The sequence below is a fragment of the Nuphar pumila genome, chromosome 13 (genome assembly GCF_984573655.1).
Source record: "Nuphar pumila chromosome 13, dmNupPumi1.hap1.1, whole genome shotgun sequence".
Lineage (NCBI taxonomy): Eukaryota > Viridiplantae > Streptophyta > Magnoliopsida > Nymphaeales > Nymphaeaceae > Nuphar > Nuphar pumila.
This window is the reverse complement of record NC_143261.1, coordinates 59,859,492-59,878,966: the sequence shown is the minus strand read 5'-3', so window position 1 is coordinate 59,878,966 and position 19,475 is coordinate 59,859,492. Positions and strand designations below refer to the sequence as shown.

General features: G+C 35.1%; 1 protein-coding gene across 1 annotated transcript in view; it reads left to right on the top strand.

Annotated features, from left to right (window-relative positions):
* LOC149818496 (uncharacterized) overlaps window positions 1-4,418 on the top strand; it is a 226,222-nt gene extending 221,804 nt beyond the window's left edge. Inside the window, exons 6-7 of the mRNA XM_089986227.1 lie at window positions 1,407-1,527; window positions 4,354-4,418. Of these exons, the coding sequence (XP_089842353.1) occupies window positions 1,407-1,527; window positions 4,354-4,418 (186 nt within the window). The remainder of the gene's footprint in view (window positions 1-1,406; window positions 1,528-4,353) is intronic.
* The last annotated feature ends 15,057 nt before the right edge of the window (window positions 4,419-19,475 follow it).

Here is a 19,475-nt window from a genome sequence, read left to right as displayed (position 1 = left end):
ATATATATATATATATATATATATATAGAGAGAGAGAGAGAGAGAGAGAGAGAGAGAGAGAGAGAGAGAGACAGAGATGGGAACCTACTAAATGGACACAGTGCTAAATGAAACATGCTCTTAGGTTTTTGGTGCTTTTCGAAATTTTGACTGTACATATGTGATTTATATGTTTGTTTTTATAGGAATCACTTCTTAGAGCATTTGACTCCGATGCATGAATAGGTTTTTATAAGGTTTCAAAAATCAATAGCCTACAATTTTTCATAAATTTTTGAGCCTCCAAATACCATTTTTTTCCATCCAAAATGCTTGATCCAAATTAGGATTTCTAGTAAATCAATCATGCTGAACACATCTATGGGGTTGGAATTTTGAAAAAAAAACAATGGAAATCCAATTGCATGTTTCATTTAGCATTGTGCCCATTTAGCATGTTCCCATCTCTCTCTCTCTCTCTCTCTCTCTCTATATATATATATATATATATATATATATATATATATATATATATATATATATATATATATATATATATATATATATATATATATATATATATATATATATATGAAATGCATCCAAACACTATTTTTCCAAAATATTTAAAAAATTGAAAAGCAGAAAATCCAGAAAAGTGAATTTATGAATTTTGCATCCAAACATGCCCTTAAGGTCACCAGTTTGTTTGTGCAATTGAAAGCAAAATAGATCCAATTGGAACTTTTTTTTGAATTCATTGTAGGGATGTATGCAAAAAAAGAGAATAGTGCTGCTCTTAAATAATGCCTAAGAATGTCTGCACCTCATATTTTGTAGATTATGTGTTCCATTTATAATGAAAATTTTGCCTGAAAATTTCTTGATTCCTTGGAATTAGCTTTCAATTCCACATTTCGAACACTGATAGAGTAGTTATGGGAAGGTTGTTTCTTATGTAGGTAAAGTTGCAACCAAGAAAAATTGAAAAAGAATATCTTATCTGGTTGTGAATTCAAGGAGATAGATCTTGTCTTTTATTGAATGAATCTTCATTTTCTTTATGCATTACAAGCGTTTTGTCATGGAATCTCAAGCATTTCGTGTTTGAGTTCTCAGGAGCACTAGGGACCCTTTGCAGTTTTGACCTGTATGCTTTGTTTCTTGCTTCACTTGTTAAATATATTACATCATTTTTTCTGAAAGTTAATATTTGCTTCTTGCTATTCACTCAATAAAAATATTGCATCAGTAGTTTTTCTAAGAATCAATAGTTGCTTCAGTTTTTTTTTCTTTTTTAATTTGTTCATTTCTGTAAGTGCATGGATGTGTTATTACAATGCATTAGATTTGGTTCTTCATTTGATTTAGCTCTGGTTTTGAGTCTTCTTGACGTTATGATGTATTGTTCTCATTTGTTTTGCCAGGAAATGGGTAAACTTGGGAAGAAAGCACGGAAATTTGCTCGTAAGAATCTTCAATCTGTGCTCAAGAAAAAGCGGAAACAGAATGCTTTCAGGAATTCTTTCAGGACAAGAAGGGCTTTTAGTAAGGCTCATAAATCCAAAATCCCCCCTTCATGTCTTCTTTAAGCTATTCAAGGTTGAATGAATTTGCTCTTTTGGTTTTTATTCAGGATACTTTCTCTTATCTCTCATCATGGATGTTAAAACTACTGATATACAAGATAACCATGACTAGCTTTGGTGAATCACACACTCAATTTAATTTTGCCTTCCAAATAAGAGAACTAAGTCACCCATTTGATTATTCAATATCTAGTACTTTTCTCACTGCATGTATTCCATGATCAACCGGAGAAATCTTATGAGGTTTTTGAATCAGTAAATACCTTTTCTAATGAAAGAAAATTTGATTAGGATCTTTAATATGGTTGAATAGGTTTAACACAAGAAATTTTCTATTGCAAAGCTCTGAGCTAGTTGGGATATGGTGGGTCAAGCTGCTTACAAGTAGCTCAGGTCTGGCAGTTAAAAGCTTCATTAAATTTTGGACGGCAAACTGAAAGTAACAAATGTTACCAGTTTGAATATTTGCCAACAATTTCAGATAAAATAGTGGAACATTTCCCTCTTCCATCTTGGAGCAAAGAAACTTCAGATCCTTGAGCTTTGCTGGGAGCGTGTAAAAACATAGGTGTTTGTCCTTGGACCAATAGGATAAAGCCTATGTCACAGGGATTCGGCTAGCAGGGTGCCGCACTCGCGTCGACGCGACTCGACGCGGGTGCGGCACCGAGTGCGGTCAACCCGACCCTGGGTGTGTTGACCGCACCCAGGGTCACTTGTGTCCAAATTTTTTATTAAATAAAAAAATGTGTCCAATTTTTTTATTAAAAAAAAATTGGCCGGGGGGAGCCCCCGCCCCCCCTTTCTGCAAGGGCAAAAACTCTGAATCAAGCTCCACAACTCATCCGCTCGACCCCTCCCCTGCACAAAGAGGGCGTAGGGAGGGGGCTCGACCCCTTCCCTGCACAAATTATATATATATATATTTTGCCGCACCCCCGCACCCAAGTTTTTTGAAAGTGTCGCACCCGCACCCGCACCCATGTGACATAGGATAAAGCCAACATAAAAAAACTTGGTACCAGGAAACTCTTGGTGAGGAAAAATGTCATGATAAATTAAATTTTTTATTTTTTGGAAAAACTCTAGGAAATATTAGCATGTGTAAAAAGTTAGAAATATGGGCAATATATATAAAAAAAATTAAAAATGATTTATTATGTTGATATCATGATAAGACCATTATTGGAAATATTGCGACTTTTTATAGTATAGCAGATTTTGTAAACGCTGCCATGTTTACAAAATATTGCCAATATTTGTAACTATGATAAAAGTTAAAACCAATTAAGACTATAAAAATATATAAAAACATAAAGAAAGACATAATTTTTTTAAAAAATGCCTTTATTGGATTAATTGATTTTTTTGTGGACCAAGCCCTATGGATATGATCCATATGGTTTGTTCAGTCAAAAGCAAGTTTTAGATCGTCCGATCAATTATATACGTAGATCTTTTAAGGGTTTCAAATTTTATGGTTCACAATGTATTGAAATTTCAAAATTAAAAAATTCATGCTTGTATGTCCAAACCAGAGTTATCAGAAGTGCCATAGGGCATGGGGAAGCGTGTTTTGTAAGCGTGAAACATGGCGCTTCTGAAACGTGCTGGGAAGTGCCAAAAAAATTAGGGAGTGGGAAGCGCGCTTCCCAATTTAGGGGAAGCTCATTTTCCGTTATTTTTTTATTTTTTTGTGTTTTTATTTTTCTTTTTTTTTGCTTCCCCCTCACTTCCTAGGTCACTTTCGGTTTGCTTCCTAGTTTTCTTCCAAGACGATTCCTGATTCGCTTCTAAGTCGTCCTGCTTTTCCCGCTTCCTAAAATTTTGAAAATGCCTCGCTTCTCGCTTTTGCTTCTCGAATCGCTTCCTCGACTAGCAGCTCTGGTCCAAACCACTCATGATCTTTTCAAAATATTGCTGATATTTGTTACTATGCATAAAACCAGTGTTTAATTTTGCATTGTAAATTTGAATGCTTTGAAGTTTGCGATTTTCAAGTGGGAGCAATCTAAAGGCCGTTTGGATATTAAACCATCTAAAGAATGGTTAAGTTTTTTGGCCGATTGATCAATGCGGGCAATGATAACAGTGTATGACATGAACAAGTATAGTCTGCCTCAAAGTGACTCCATTGTCTCTGCTCTTTAGGTATTCTGGACAAAATCCCTTTCTGGATGATATCACACCTCATTGATATCCTTTTAGCCCACGGGTTATGGTTGCTTGAAGTTGAAGATTAGCAGCAACTTGATTAAGGTTTATGTGTCTTTTTCATGCCCCCCCTGATGTAATCTTTCTACCTCCTTTTCAGTCTTCATGACTGGCTCAGGCCCTCAATGGGAAGCCAAGCAGAGAGTGCCTTGAGGATTGATACCATACATTGAATGAGCTTACATATAACGTCTTTAGTAGTTCATTAGATGTTTAAACATTTATATTATTATTTTAGTAGCTACAAATATTTTTTCCAGAAAATAAATGATAATTCCGCAAGTGTCATGTTGCATGAGGCCAACAATATTTTTGCTAATCTAACTGCCTGCACTATTGCCTTTTTTTTGTAGTGTTCATAGGCAGTTGCTTCATAAGACATCGTTTATTAGGAACTTATCTCTACATCTAAGTTGCCCTGCTTGGTTTGTGTTTGCGCTTCTGTTCACTGAGTGGATTGTGTAACAAAATGTTTCCAAGTTTGTATAGTTTTTAACTAGACTTTTTGTTTATTTGCAAGCATTGATTAGGCCACCACATTTAAGCTTTATGGTTGGTTCTGTTATTGCAGGAGATAAAGGTGTTGTATATGTGAACCATCCAATCTCCTCAGATGCACAACCTGTAGAAGAGTAAGAAAATGCCACTATTTATTTTCTTTGCTATCACATGCTTTAGATTATTTTTCTGACATCAACTTGCTTTAAATTGTTAGACATGCCAATATTGAATGTTAATTCCCATCAAAATTTACATCCCTTGTAAGATTGTTTTTCTGTGTTTTTCTTGTTTGGTTCTGCCTTTGCAATTACTTTTCTTTATATTAGGATAAAACTGTACACTTCTACTGCTTAATACATGATGTAAGATTGAAGTTTGCCAAGAATCAAAGTGGCACCTGTGCAATTTGCCTTTTCTTGTGCAGCCGATAGTTGACAAACTCGTGACTTGGATCCGGATTGCCTGACCCTTGACTTGTGAGTCAGCAGGTTGACTCGGTAATTTAGACGAGTTAGGACATGATTTTTTTAGTGTTAAGATATGGAAAAAATCAAACTCCAAACTGTATAATCACTAAATTTATTACATGACATCAATGACTAAGCTATATAAGTATTCAACTATACATAATTGTTGATATTATGATTTAAAAATAGATGATTCTTTGTAAAAATTATCCTTTTATAAGCATTATGCACTAAAACCATGAAACGCATGACAAAAGACACATAAGTGGCATGCAGATAGGTGGTCCTGAATCGGTGACCCAATTGGGATCCAATCCGGGTTGACTCGGGCGATTCTCGAGTCAGCTCTCTGGGTTTGCCAACTATGGTGCAGCCACTGCATTTTATATGTAATATATCTGTCTATTTATGATGGATTCTAGTTGGCTGCTTTTTCTGTTTGTTGTCAATAGCATCCAATTAGCCTCATTTTATATACATTTGAAAACTGTCTTAAGCTCCTCTTTGAAAGGAGACAAACTAAAACTTTTATAACATTTATTCTTTTGCTTCTGTTGTCTGTGGCTTCTTGTTCATTTTTGTCGTGTAGCGGTTGTATTCTTGTGTTTTCTCTGTGCTATTGTGTAACTTGGGTATATTAATTTATTACCTTCTGTTTATATTTTCAAAATAAAATCTCCATTAAATGGTAAATGGCATATATTGATAATCTGTGTTCTCCCACACTTTTATTGAAAAAATCTTGGCAAAATGAATAATTTTTTAAAAATTTATAAACTGAAGTTAAAAATATGTAAAAAAATTACTCAAATGCCAAAAGCAATAAATATGTCTCATCCATTGTTTTAAAAATGAAAAAGAAATGAAAGATGGGAGAGTCCAGAGGCCGAAATAAATACTTTCTTGCTTAGGATTAAGTTACATTCAGTATTTATTGCCATTAATTAGTTAGGAGAAAAAGATTGAGAGAGATGTGAATGATAAAATAGGATTATCAGCCAAAGTTTTTTAAAATCATTTATGAGACATAAATTATGATATTTTAATTTTAAATTATCACAACATTTTGAAAAATATCGTGATATTTTAAATGTTAGAACTGATGAAAAGATATCATAATATTTTTTTAAAATATCATGATATTTGTGACTGTGCTTATACCTTCTTCCATTGCCTTAGTTTTCTTTTACTGCAAAATTCAATTTTATGTCTTTATGAAAAACAGTTGCATTACTTGAGTTTTATCCTTACATACTTGTAATCACCATTGATAGCTGCTAACTTTTGTTTAGTTGCAAACTATGTTGTCAAAAGTGATGCGTGGTTACCTAGTCAACTGGTACTGCCTACCCTACTTGTGTTCGCCTAATCCTCCCAGAGCCAATCCCTAGTTAGACAGCACAGAGTAGGATGACATTGTTTTTTATTTTTGAGGTCTTAAATTAATCCTATGCACTTAATTCCTATATGCTGTTTTTTGTGCTTATTTTCTTTATTACTTGAGAAAAATGATTGCTTGGGCCTAGTTAGGGACTGTTGCAATCAGATTGATGTCAACATATATTCTTGTTAAAACCCACACACATACATGTGCACACATGCATACACAAAAATTTGCGAGTCTCTATTACAGCTCAATGTTTCCAGAAGAGATGTTCTTGTAAGAGTAAATATTTAGTGCTATGCTGCTATTATGCATTTTAGAGCATACTAGGATCAGCATAGAGAATCTAGTACAAGACTAATGTGTGTTGCCAATTTGCCCTTATCTTCCCTTTTTAAAAATTTTCACAAGGTCTATTATGTTCAATGATAAAATGATTCTCGGGGTGCGCTTCTTAGGAGCCTTAGGAGGTCATTGTTAACATAATTCCTGCTTGCATGAGTAATTCAAACCATTTTTTTCTTTCCTAGGTGTTGATTAAATGACATAATCGATGCCGATATTCTTTTTAGAATAATTTCTAGTGTATCAGTTGGAATTTTGTGTTGATTCTAGTGGAGTGGGTATTATTCTTGATCGTAAAGATACCGATGCTCGACTTTGGAGAGCATCACACAATTTCACTTTCGCCCACTGATTAATTGTCAAGCATTTCACAATTTACTAAGTTCTTTCCTCATTCATGTATGTTATTCAGGCGCTTCATTGTTTCCATTGGTTAATTGTTAAATGCAATTGAGTTTTCCAAATAGTCTGAGTCATATATTGCAAGTTTATATGACATGATTATTCAGGAGGTAGTGATGCTTTTTCAGTTTCCAGAAAGTAGCGAAATTTTTTTACTGATCATTAATTTTAGTATGTATTAACTTAGAGATAAGTTTTAGAAATCACGATTCACCATTTAGGTAGGTCTTCATTAGTGTTTATTGACTTCCATTTAGGCGTGTAACTTAGATAGCTTCATTTAATTTTTTTTTATTTTTGGTTTTAAATAAATAGTCTTTATTTCTTAGGTTTCTATTTTAATTAATTCTCCAACTTAGTTAACTTAGTGGGTCCATTGAGGTGGGACGTGAGTCTAGTCAAGATCAATAAAAAATTTGTCTTCCCTAACTAACTCTAGTTAGCAAAATAACTTTAGAGAATTTAATTTGTTAATATTAGATTGATATGCTTGTTTCAATTTGGTTTCATAGTTAATCGTTGGGTCTTTAGTTAATTAATATTTCACAATAGAGAGAGTCCCTTAGAACTAACTACATTCAGCAATATAAGTATTCCAAGTAATATTATATACTAGTTCATGATAGTTTAAACTTGGCAATTTGTTTAGAGTAGATTTATCATTAACTTGTTTAGTTCATTTATATGTTCGTATAGTTATTTTAATTGTTGTTATTCTCTGTAGTTTAACATTAGATTAGCAGTGTTTAGGATTGTTTTTGCCTCTAATTTACTGTCATAGTGTCATTAGTGGATTCGTGCAAATGAATAGTGCACTGATTTAAAAACCAGATTTTTACTGCAACTTGAACTCATCATTTTATGTGCAAATTTTTAGATTTTTTCCAGAAATTTTGTTCTGTTCTCTTCATCAGAGTGTTCACTGTCAGCAGACCAAAAATCAGCTCATTTCGAGTTGATTTGGCCTGATTTTTAAGCATTTTCCAAAATCAGCTTTTTCGGGTTTTTCAGTTTCGGGACCTGCATTTTCCAAAATTTTCACGAATTTGAAACGCTTATATCTGGAGCTTCATAATGAATTTTTCAAATCTGTACAGTCTGACAGATTCTTGAATCTGTCAGGAACAGAACAGAAGGAATTTTGTGAAAATCAGACTTTGTTTGCCCCTTCAAACTCTCTGTTTGCGAAAAGCTGTCAGAATCCACTTTTGCACTAGTCGAGGGTAAACCAGTCACTTTCTTAGTTTTGTGATTTTCGGTAGTTTTAGTGTTTTTCTGCAGGTTAGTTTGTGTATTTGAAATAATTAACTTAGTTAGACCTAGAATAATTAGTTGAGGTAATTAGATGTATTAGTTAGTTAATTTTGAATTTTATTAATTCTTTGTAGAATTAGATTTAGTATAATTTTAGATTTAATTATCAGAATTGTGTACTGACTTGTTCTTTTCTTTGTGTTAGCTTGATAAGCTTACTACAGATTACAAGGTTAATCTTGCCAAGCGCGGAAAAAAAATTATACTTGGTGAAAGGACAAAATTGCCCTTGGTGATCTGGAGAAGAATTAGAATTTTATTTCTAGTTATCTGTAATTTTTAGTTTGTAATTCTTTTAGATTTGTATTGATTAACTGAGATTATGAGTTTGATATTAATAAATTGAAATTCTTTAGAAGTAATTTGGATAGTTCTCGTTCCCTGTGGATTCGACCCGTACTTGCCACATTCGTGGAAAGTCGATTTTTATTACTTTTGGTTGACGATTTTTCAATTGTTTTATTGAAAAATATTGTTTAAAAATACCATTGCAAAAAGGGCAACCAATATTTGGCGTCGTTGCCAGGGAACGGCGAATATATTCTGTTATTTCTTCAATTTCAATTTATTAATTTGTGTTAGTTAGTTAGTTGTTATTATTTTTCTAGTTAGTAGGATTAACATAGTTAGTAAATATAGGATTCACTTACTGTTTTTCTAGGATTCACTGAAATACATTCTTCAAGGAGCGATTAGACAGGTGGGTTTTAGAGAACATAGTTTGTGATTTCCTGCATTTCTTTATTTTGGTAATATAGATTAGGTTTTGTTTTGTTCTTTATCTATCATAGTTAGTTAATTCTGACATAGTTAGCATAGCATTGTTAGTTAATCTTTACTTTTGTTATTTGAATTACAATATTTAGTTTAGATTAGTTTAGTTTAGATTTAGGTCGTTTCATACATCTGGTCTTAGCACTAGTGTATGCAGGGGCGAAGAGCTTTGGGAACTCCATTGCATCCATTTGTTGACAACCCAGAGAGAATTTTACATTCTCCTCGAAGTTCGACAGCAGTGAGTGATATGGATCCTCCAGCTCCAGTTCCTCCTCGCGCTCTGAGGGAGTACTTCACTCCCACAGACTATGTTCAGGCATCCTGCATTCGAAGACCCGATGTAGGAGCGCCTCATTATGAGATTAAGGCCAGTATCATTCAAATGCTTCCATCATTCTACGACCTTAGTCATGAGGATCCCTATAGGCACTTAGATGAATTCCTCGAAATCTGTTCTATAGTGAAGATACAAAATTTCGATGATGATGCTTTGAGATTGACCCTGTTCTCGTTCTCAGTGAAGGACAAGGCCAAGTATTGGCTAAAATCCTTAGATTTCATAGAAATAGGGTCTTGGGATCAGTTGCAGCAGGAGTTCCTGAGGAAATACTTTCCCATAGGTAGGACGAATCAGTATAGGCAAGCCATCACTAGCTTTTCAGAGCTAGATGGTGAGCAGTTTCATGAGACCTGGGAGAGAATGAAGGATCTCCTTAGGAAGTGTCCCCATCATCAGGTGCCGAGATGGCAACTGGTGCAGAGTTTCTACGATGGATTGTCTGACAAGAATCGTCAGATGATCGATTGTTCTTGCGGAGGAACATTCATGTTGAAGAGTGAGGATGAAGCATGGAGATTGTTTGACACATTAGCAGAAAATTCCCTCCATCATGCTTCTAGCTCTCATTCTGATAGAACCGCACCGAGCATTTCGAAGAAAGGTGGTATTCTCGAGATTGGTCCATCTACTGCATTACAATGCAAAGTGGATATGATTGCACAGAAGTTGGATCAACTTCTCGCGGGCCCATCTACCAGTCAGCAAGTGTGTACTCTTTATGCCAGTCCGGCACATCCGATTACTGAGTTCTCTTTGGCAGCTCAGTACCCTGAATTTTTGCAAGAGCAAGTTCAGGTTGCTTAGGGTTATGCCAAACCCCTGAATAATCCATATTCACCTACATATAACCCGGGGTAGCATAACCATCCTAACTTTTCATGGAAGAATCCTCAGCCTTCCACTCAGCTTCCATCTTTTCAGCCGGCTAGACCGCCACCATTCACTCAGACATTTCAGAGGCCAAGCTATCCTCAGAACACTCCTTCTTTTCCTCCTCAGATCTCACAAGAGTCTGCTGAGCAGACTTCTTTCGAGGAAAGACTTCTCCAAGCGTTCCAAGAGGTGAAAACCTCTAATCAGAATGCCTTCGAGAAGTGCAGTCAGATCTTGAGCTCACATACTCAGTCCATCGCAAAGTTAGAGTCGCAGATGGGACAAATAGCAGAAGCGATTAGTCAGAGACCTGAGGGTAGTCTGCCGAGTCAGGCAGTGATGAACCCGAAGGGCAAGGAATCAATGACGGGAGGCTTGTACATCACTGAGTCACAGCAACAGGCCAAATCTGTTATGGCCCTTAGGAGTGGACGTGAGTATCACGTCGAGAGTAGAGAGAGAACAGATGATCCAGACCCGACCATACCATCTTCTGCGGCTCAGTCCTCTACCCCAGTTCAGGAGCAGGATAGGAGTGAGCCTTCTCACAAAGAGGAAGACCCCCAGATGTATATCCTAAAACCACCCTATCACAAAGCGTTAGAATCTAGCGTGGGCAGAGGAAAGCAAAGCACGAAGGTCCAGGACATGCTTGAGATCTTCATGCATGTACAGATCAACCTGCCTTTGCTAGATGTCATTCAGCAGGTGTCGGCTTATGCCAAATTCCTGAAGGAACTATGTACCCAAAAGAGGAAATCTAGAGGAAGAGTTCCTACCAAGGTCCATCTGACTGAGTAGGTGAGTTCAGTGATTCAGCACCAGACTCCACCAAAGCTCAAGGACCCTGAAGCCCCGATCATTGCATGTACCATAGGAAACATCCGCATAGAACGCGCTTTGCTCGATCTTGGAGCAAGCGTGAACATTCTACCTGGATATTTCTATGATTCATTTGGGCTAGGAGAAATGAGATCGACCCCGATCACACTTCAGCTAGCAGATCAGTCTATCAAGGTTCTGAGAGGTGTATTGGAAGACGTGCTAGTTAAAGTGGATGAGTTCTACTTTCCAATCAATTTCATTTTGCTTGATATGGAAGGAGTTGATAGCCAGCACCAGACTCCGATCATTCTGGGCAGACCATTCTTGGCGACTGCCAATGCATGCAACAATTGCAGAATTGGAGCCATGAACTTGTCATTCGGCAATAGAAAGGTCAGGCTGAACATTTTCAATGCCGCGATAGGTCCAGTGGGAGATATGGAGTGCTTCCAGGTTGATATAGCACATGATTTAGTGGAAGCACAGCCAGAGTTGTATATGACAGAGGATTCTTTGGATTTATATCATACAGAAGATGATAGTTGTAGAGTTAGTGTAGATGTGTCAGTAGTTTCGTCAGGATTCCCTCCTTGGAGAGGGAGCATTGAGCCTCTTCCACCACTCGCGGAAACCCCCGCCAAATCTTCGATAGAGTCTCCACCACAACTTGAGCTGAAACCCTTGCCGGATTCACTCAAGTATGCATATCTCGGAGTTGATGAGACTCTGCCTGTGATCATCTCGTCACTGCTCACAGAGGAGCAGGAGCAGAGACTGCTAGACATTTTACGAGAGCACAAGGCAGCGATTGGCTGGGGGGTTGCTGATTTGAAAGGGATTGATCCTTTATTTTGCATGCATCGGATTCATTGTGACGAAGAAGCCAAGCTGGTGCGTGACATGCAGAGAAGATTAAATCCTAACATGAAAGAGGTGGTGAAAAATGAGGTGGTCAAGTGGTTGGATTCTGGGATTATTTACCCCATTTCTGATAGCCAGTGGGTCAGTCCGATTCAGGTTGTGCCGAAGAAATCTGGACTCACTATTGTGGAGAACAAAAAGGGGGAAAGCATTCCGATGAGGACCACCACAGGGTGGCGAGTCCGTATTGATTACAGGAAGCTGAATGCTGCAACACGGAAGGATCATTTCCCGTTGCCATTCATTGATCAGATTTTGGAAAGACTCGCAGGACAGAGCTACTACTGTTTCTTGGACGGATACTCTGGATATAATCAAGTAGCTGTCCATCCTGATGACCAGGAGAAAACAACATTTACATGTTCGTATGGCACTTTTGCGTTCAGACGTATGCAATGCCAATTCCACCAAGTTTGTCAACTCCATAAGAGCTAGTGCATGTTCCATTCGTGTAGACCATAGTGGATTTGAAATATGTGCATGAATGACAAGCATAACAGTTATATATCAAAGTTCAAAACTATATGCAATGCAAATCCTAATCTAAGCAGAAATTGAAATTCTTATTCCAAATTTAATTACAATTTACATCACTAATTGAATTTAAATACATAAAATTAAAGGAAAGTAAAGTCTTCAATATCCCTGCAAAACTAGAAAACTTGTTAGTGAAGATATGTTGGCTTTTCTAGATTTATCCAGTAATATCTAGAAATTACTGGATTTTGCTAGATATAAGCCATTTTCCATATGATTCCCTTATATAAACTTAATAAAATATGAAATAAGATGAAATAAATATGAAAATAGAATTTGAAATTTTGAAATTGGGGTCAAAATGACCAAAATACTCCTGACAGCAAGACTATGGCCTTAAAATCAGGGGTTTTAGAAAGATATTTTGTAAAATACAACTTTTGAAATACAAATACTGATAAATTAACTCAAATATGATATGACATGATTAAAAATGTGAAAATTAGGGTTTTGAATTTCGATATTGAGGTCAAATGACCAAATTACCCCTAATAGCAAGACTATGGCCTTGAAATCAGGGTTTTCTAAAATAGATTTTGGTAAAAACTTGGGATTTATGATTGAAATAAACATAAAATCAAGCATGAAACATCCTAATATGATTCTAAACATGAATAGACCCTCAAATTGTGAAATTATACACGAAAATCAAGAAATATCACAAATATCATGATTTTGGCAGTGTTTTTGGATCTTTCAGGTACCCTGTTTTGCAATTTGATTTATTCAAGCATCAAATGAATTCAAAATTTAATAAAAATCGACACCTGCACTTATTATAACCCTAAAATCAGATTGGAATCATAAAAATGTATTTTTGACATTATTTTAATTCAAACATTGCATTAAAACCCTAAAATAAGCTATTTTAACCCATGGTCACAGACCAGTTTCAATGTTAGACCTGAATCAGGGGTTAAATCACCATGAAAATTTCTGAAATTTCATAGAGGTAAACTAGACAAAAAAACATATATTTCCCTATTTACAGATCGGAAAAAGCATCTCCGGTTAGGGAGAAACCTTTCCGGCAATCTAAACTAAAATTTAATGAATCCGGCATTGGTTAAAACAGATACTTTGGGTTGAAAATACAGAAATAAATAGCAAACTTAATCAAAAAAATTTGAAATTTCATCAGTAAACAGCAGACCTAAAAATAATGAAACTCTTTTTTTACAGATCATGAATCGGATCTACGGTCTGAGATCTATGATCAACACAAGTCAGATTAGGGTTTTAGCAAACCCTAACGAGTTTTAAATTTTAAATCTGATTCTCTGACAAAGTAAAAATACTAAACAGAAACTAAAAATTATCAAAATTTCACAGTAAATAGTTCACATCAATAGGAATCCACTTCACTTTACGGATTTTGAATCGAATATTAGATGAGAGAAATATCACAACTACAAGTTACCTATGAATTTCAATATCGATTCTAAATGACTAAAAATCACGGTTTAATCTTTTGTTTTTTTAACAGAGTTTCCGAATCTTAAAACATTCTAAATTTTTATAGTAGTTCACTGACATATCCATGTATCACATATTAAAAAATCAGAAATTTACAGTGAGTACTTTAATACGAAATAACATGTTCTTTGCTAATTCAAGCTTAAAACACACAGAAATTTGATAAAACTCAATAAAACATGCTTTAATCAATGAAAACAATACAAAAAATACTTAAACAGTAAAACAAAATTAATTTCTATGCTGGAATACATGTAATATATATGAATAAGTAAAAAAATAAATAAAACACAGGGAATCCATAGCTGAAATTGCTTTTACCCTTGAAACCATGGATTTAATCCATTTAATCGGATAAATCTCATGTTTTCTTGGTTAAGAATATAAAAAATAATGCAATAAATGATTCTAATGGATTAGAATCATGAAAAACAGCATTGAATAGGGTTATATCATCTTCTTGAATTGAACTTGAGGTTCTTGAGGTTGAATCCATGGTTTAATCCATGAAAGAAAAGGTGTCAATGGTGAAATCTAATATAAAATCATAAAAAACTAATACAAAATAATAAAATAATATTAAATAACTCACCTTGGGGCTGCAGCTGCAATGAAGAAATGTGGAGGTGCTGGAGAGGAGAGAGAAGCCACGGAAATTTGAGAGAAAAAAGAGCTCCCTTTGACCCTCTTTAGGTCCCCTATTTATAGATTTTTTTTTTTGGATTTGTTTAGGAAGAGTTTTGATTTTTTGGACTCTTTTTAATTATTTTTTATAAACCACATGGGGAGGACGATTTTTTTGGAGAATTCTAACCTAAATAGACTCTAATTAATCCCTAATTAACACCTAATTAAACCCTAGAAAGTCCAAATGTGGCACCACCTAGTATGGACCCACATTTGTTTTTTAAAACTTGAATTTAAAACCTTTAAAAACCAATGGTTTAAAACTTAAATAAAATGGATTTTTAAAATTGATTTTGACTCACCTAGACATCTAACCTAGGTAGGACATTGACTAACCCTAGTCTAACCCTGACTTTTACAAATGTGGCGCCACCTTGAGTGGGCCCCACTTGAATTTTCAAAAACGATTTTAAAGCTTGAAATTGAGAGAATTTTCAAAAGATTTTCAAAAGTAAACTTGAAATCAAAAGTTTTGAAATGTCATAGAGTTCCAACTGGATCAAAACTCCTCTGGATATGGCACCAACTGAGTGGACCTCACATCAGACTTTTGAAAATTTGAAATAAATACTGAAAATGGCTTTAAAAAGGGGTTAAAATCAATAGTTGAAATTCAAAGTTTTGAAAGTAGAGTCTCAAGCGAACTGAAAATCCGGGTTAGAGTTATGGATTTTTAGGACTCTGTGATTTTGGTTTTTAAAAGCCAAACGAAGGAGTTTTTGAAAAGATTTCATCGAAAATGGTGAAACAAGTCAAGAAAATACAGTCAGGGTTAGACTCCTAACTCAATCAGAACTCTGAAATAGAGTCCTGAATTAACTGGACTCTACAAAATGACCTAATTTTTGAAAAAAACAAATGAAAATAAATGAAAATAGAAGTAAAAACAGACTCTAGAACAGACTCCTGACTGGATTAGGACTCTGGGACAGAGTCCTGATCGGACTGAAACTCTAGATTTTTTTGGTATTTTCTGAAAAACAATTGAAAGAACTTGTGAAAACAGTGAAAGCAATAACAAATATTGAAATAAAATAGAGTTCTGATTCAACTGAGACTCTGAGAACAGAGTCCTAATTGAACTAGGACTCTCCAATTTTTGGATTTTCTAAGAAAACAAATGAGAGGATTTTGAAAAACAAGTGAAAACAGTATAAAATTGAAGTTTTGGTTCAGAGTCTTGATCTAATTAGGACTTTGAGAAAGAGTCCTGATTCAATCAGAACTCTAAGAATTTTGGTTTTTCTGGTAAGCAAATGATGAATTTTAAGCAAAGCTTATGAAAACCAGTGAAAATGAAGTGAGAAAATAAACTTTGGATAGAGTCCTGATTCGATCAGGACTCTGGGGTAGAGTCCTGATTTAATCAGGACTCTGGGATAAAACCTCAGAATTTTGAAATTCTTTGATAAAAGTATAATAGTTTTGGTAGATAGAAAGATTTTTGAACAATTCTCTCAAAATTGAAATCAGAATCAGAGTCCGGATTCAACTAGGACTCTCTAAACAGAGTCCTGTTTTGACTAAAACTTTGAGTTTTTGACTCATTTTAAAAGATTTGGTTAAAAACAGGTAAAAATAGTGACAAAAGACAGAGTCCTAGTCCGACTGGAGCTCTAAAGAAGAGTCCTAATCCGACTGGGATTCTTGAAGAAGAGTCCTAATCCAACTAGGACTCTGGGATTTTGGCCAAAACAGAAGATTTTGAAAGGTTTTCTCCAAAAACAGGTAGAAAAAGTAGAGTTCTGATCCGACTAGGACTCTGAAAAAAGAGTCCTGATCCAACTAGGACTCTAAGATTTTGGCCAACATGGAGGAAATGGACAAGGGATATGATCATAACTGGTTTAAAATCAAAATAGAGTTTTGAAAATGTTTTAAAAAGATAAAAAGATAGTGTCCTGATCCAAGTAGGACTCTGAAATTTTTGAGAAATTTAATAAATTTAGGAATTCAGAAGCGACACCACCTAGATGGGTCTCATCTGAGAATTGAAATCAGTTGAAAATTGAGTTTAAAACGAATCCAGATTATTTTCTGAGAAAACATTTCAAAATATAAGGTCATGGGGGTTGGCAAATGACAGAATGTTGATTAAAAACTCAGGTTTTAAAAATTGATTTTGAAAGAAAAGTTTTAAAACCCGAATCTGGATTAAATATTTTGAAAACACGAGTGCTGGATATCGAAAATAAGATGTAATGACATGCAATGCAATAAAATGGTATGCCGAATGCATGCAATGATATGCAATGACACATGAAATATATAAACACTGGATGAGGGTGAAAATTTGGGGTGTTTACAATGGGTCACAAAACTGGATATTTGAAATAGCGCTCAAGTGAGAAAAATGCTCAAGTGAGAAGAATTGAAAAATGGTGAAAAATTGAAAATCAAAAGAAAAAGAATGAGCTTAATGAGGAAAATTCATTGCTTAGGAATAATTGTGAAATACTGTGCAGAAAATATACAGGTGGGGATAAATGAATAATAACATGATAATACTTGATTTTCTGAGAAAATTCATAGATAATTACAGTTTTAGAAAAGTGAAAGAAAAGGTTTTTACTGTGGTGGCATAAGAATTCTAAATTTGTTATGAGAGTGTACATTACATGAAATATTTGCTTAAACTGATTTCTTAATTACCTAATATTTCTGAAAAATCATTCTTGCATGACATTGATGTTTGTGGGTAGCATCGCTGCAAACCCTCACGAGACTTTACTCGTCCACTGGGGAAACCCAGGGATTTAAAGGGCTTGTTGCATGAGCTAAATGCAACCATGATTCCTACGAAAGTGAGTTAGAATTTTAATTGTGTATTGCATATTTATTTATTTTCATAACTTAGTTAGTTGTTTGTTAAGGGACTAATAAACATTCAAGCATGGGGGTATTTGATGATGCATGAAATGCACATCATGTTATTAGTATATTCATGCCTTTTTAGGTGATTTTAAGGTTTAGAACTCATGATTGGATGTATTTTGTCATAATGGAGTCTTGGTTCGAATTTCAAGTAAATCATAGTTAAATTGAGTGAGATATTATAATTTTAGTGCTTGGGCACGAATTTCAAGGTAATTCGGATCAAGATTCGACCCAATTAGAGCATCTTGGACCTGGGATCAAGTTATTAAACATCATAATCCATCTCACATGTGATCCAAAACCCACTTAGAAAATGTTTTCAGAAAAACCCCTCCCAAAAGAGGCGCAGAGCAAAATTTTCTATTTTAAATCTCTTTTGAAATTTTGGAAACTTGAGCCAAAGCATAAAATCATTTTTTCTGAAAGCCCTAGACGTCTTTGCCTAGGGATTTGTGCCCCATCTACTGATTCTTGCTCCATCCATCTCCTTTCCCAGCCATTACACACCATCACCATTGTTTATTTGGGTTTTGCTTGAGATTCATGCATTATCCATTGTTATCTCTCATCGTTTTCAATTCTATTCTCCCTTGCTGTGTGCTGATCATAGGTGCTTTCTTTTGCAGGTGTAGCAGAGGTTGAAGATGCCATTCTTGCGTGGAGTGTCGTCTACTCCAACAAGATCGATCGGCCCTACCTCCATTCGATCCTCTACTCCAACCGATTGTGAATCGGATCACCTTCCACCTTCGGTGTACTTCAACCGTGTTGCAGCTGCAAGAACGAGTTCCATTGTGCTGCTCCAGCATTATTGAAGAAGATGGGATGCATCTCCATAGGCTGATTTTGCTCACCTCTACCCCCACATTCATCGGATCGCCCTTGAGGTAGGTCTTTCACTTCTCTTTCTTTTAGATAATATTGTGTCCTCCGATAGTCGTGTCTTGCTACTCTCAACCCTTTCTAATTTTTCTCGTTCTTTGACAGCAAACCACTGTCGTATTTCAGTTATTTTCGATGTTTGAATGCTGGGTCTGGTCGTTGGATAGGCGTCAGTCTATGTTCTACAGTTTTTTTTAGCCAAAAGCAAGAATCGACTAGATCTATTCTAGCCGATTTTCACGTTTTATTATTTTCTGGTTTCTGAATCTTTTAGCAGTAAATTGTGTCAAAAAAAGAATTGTTCCAGCAGTTTAAGTTTTTATTTATCTTAATTTTATGTTAGATTTATAGTCGTTGAGTAGTGGTGTCAAGTTGAATCAATCCATTGGTGCGTGTCTTGTTTAAGTCTAGCGATTTTCTTAGATTTCATTTTAGTTTAATTTTTGTTACAATTTTAGTCAGTCGTGTCTTAGCTAAGCTGAGTTTAGCTGTAATTAGGTTGAAGCTTGGTTGCTATTGAAATTAAAGTTTGTTTCAAAAAGAAAAAGAAAATAAAATTTTCGTTTTCCATAGTTTAGGTAAAGTCGATTTTGGGCACGTAGAGTGGTTGTCTTTTCCAAAGAGAAGTCTGCCATTAGAGTTCCAGCTTGGTTTTATGTTTCATTTGGTAAGTCTATTAGAATTAGGTAGGTTAATTAGAGTGTCTAGATTCAATGTATGGTGATTAGTGTAAAAAACGTTTTTAGCAATTGTGTTTAGGTAATCCTTGATTTGTGTGTTAGTTGTCAAAAAAATCGAATTTGATAACTTAGGATGTTTTTTGAATGTTTTAGGTAATTGGGGCAGGTCAAAATTCGTGTTCTACATGCCATTCCTACCCCTTGAGTTATTCGTGTAGAGGTTAATTTAGTTAGGTTAATGTTAGATTAGATAAGCTAGTTAATTAGTCTTGCATTTTAGATAAAGGGCAATTAGGTAATTGTGGTTGAAAAAACGATTTTGGTAGATTTGAAACTCATCCAAATTCGTGGGATTCATTTAAGGCAAGCTTTGACCCTGTGTAATCCAGCCAAGAGAGAAAGAAT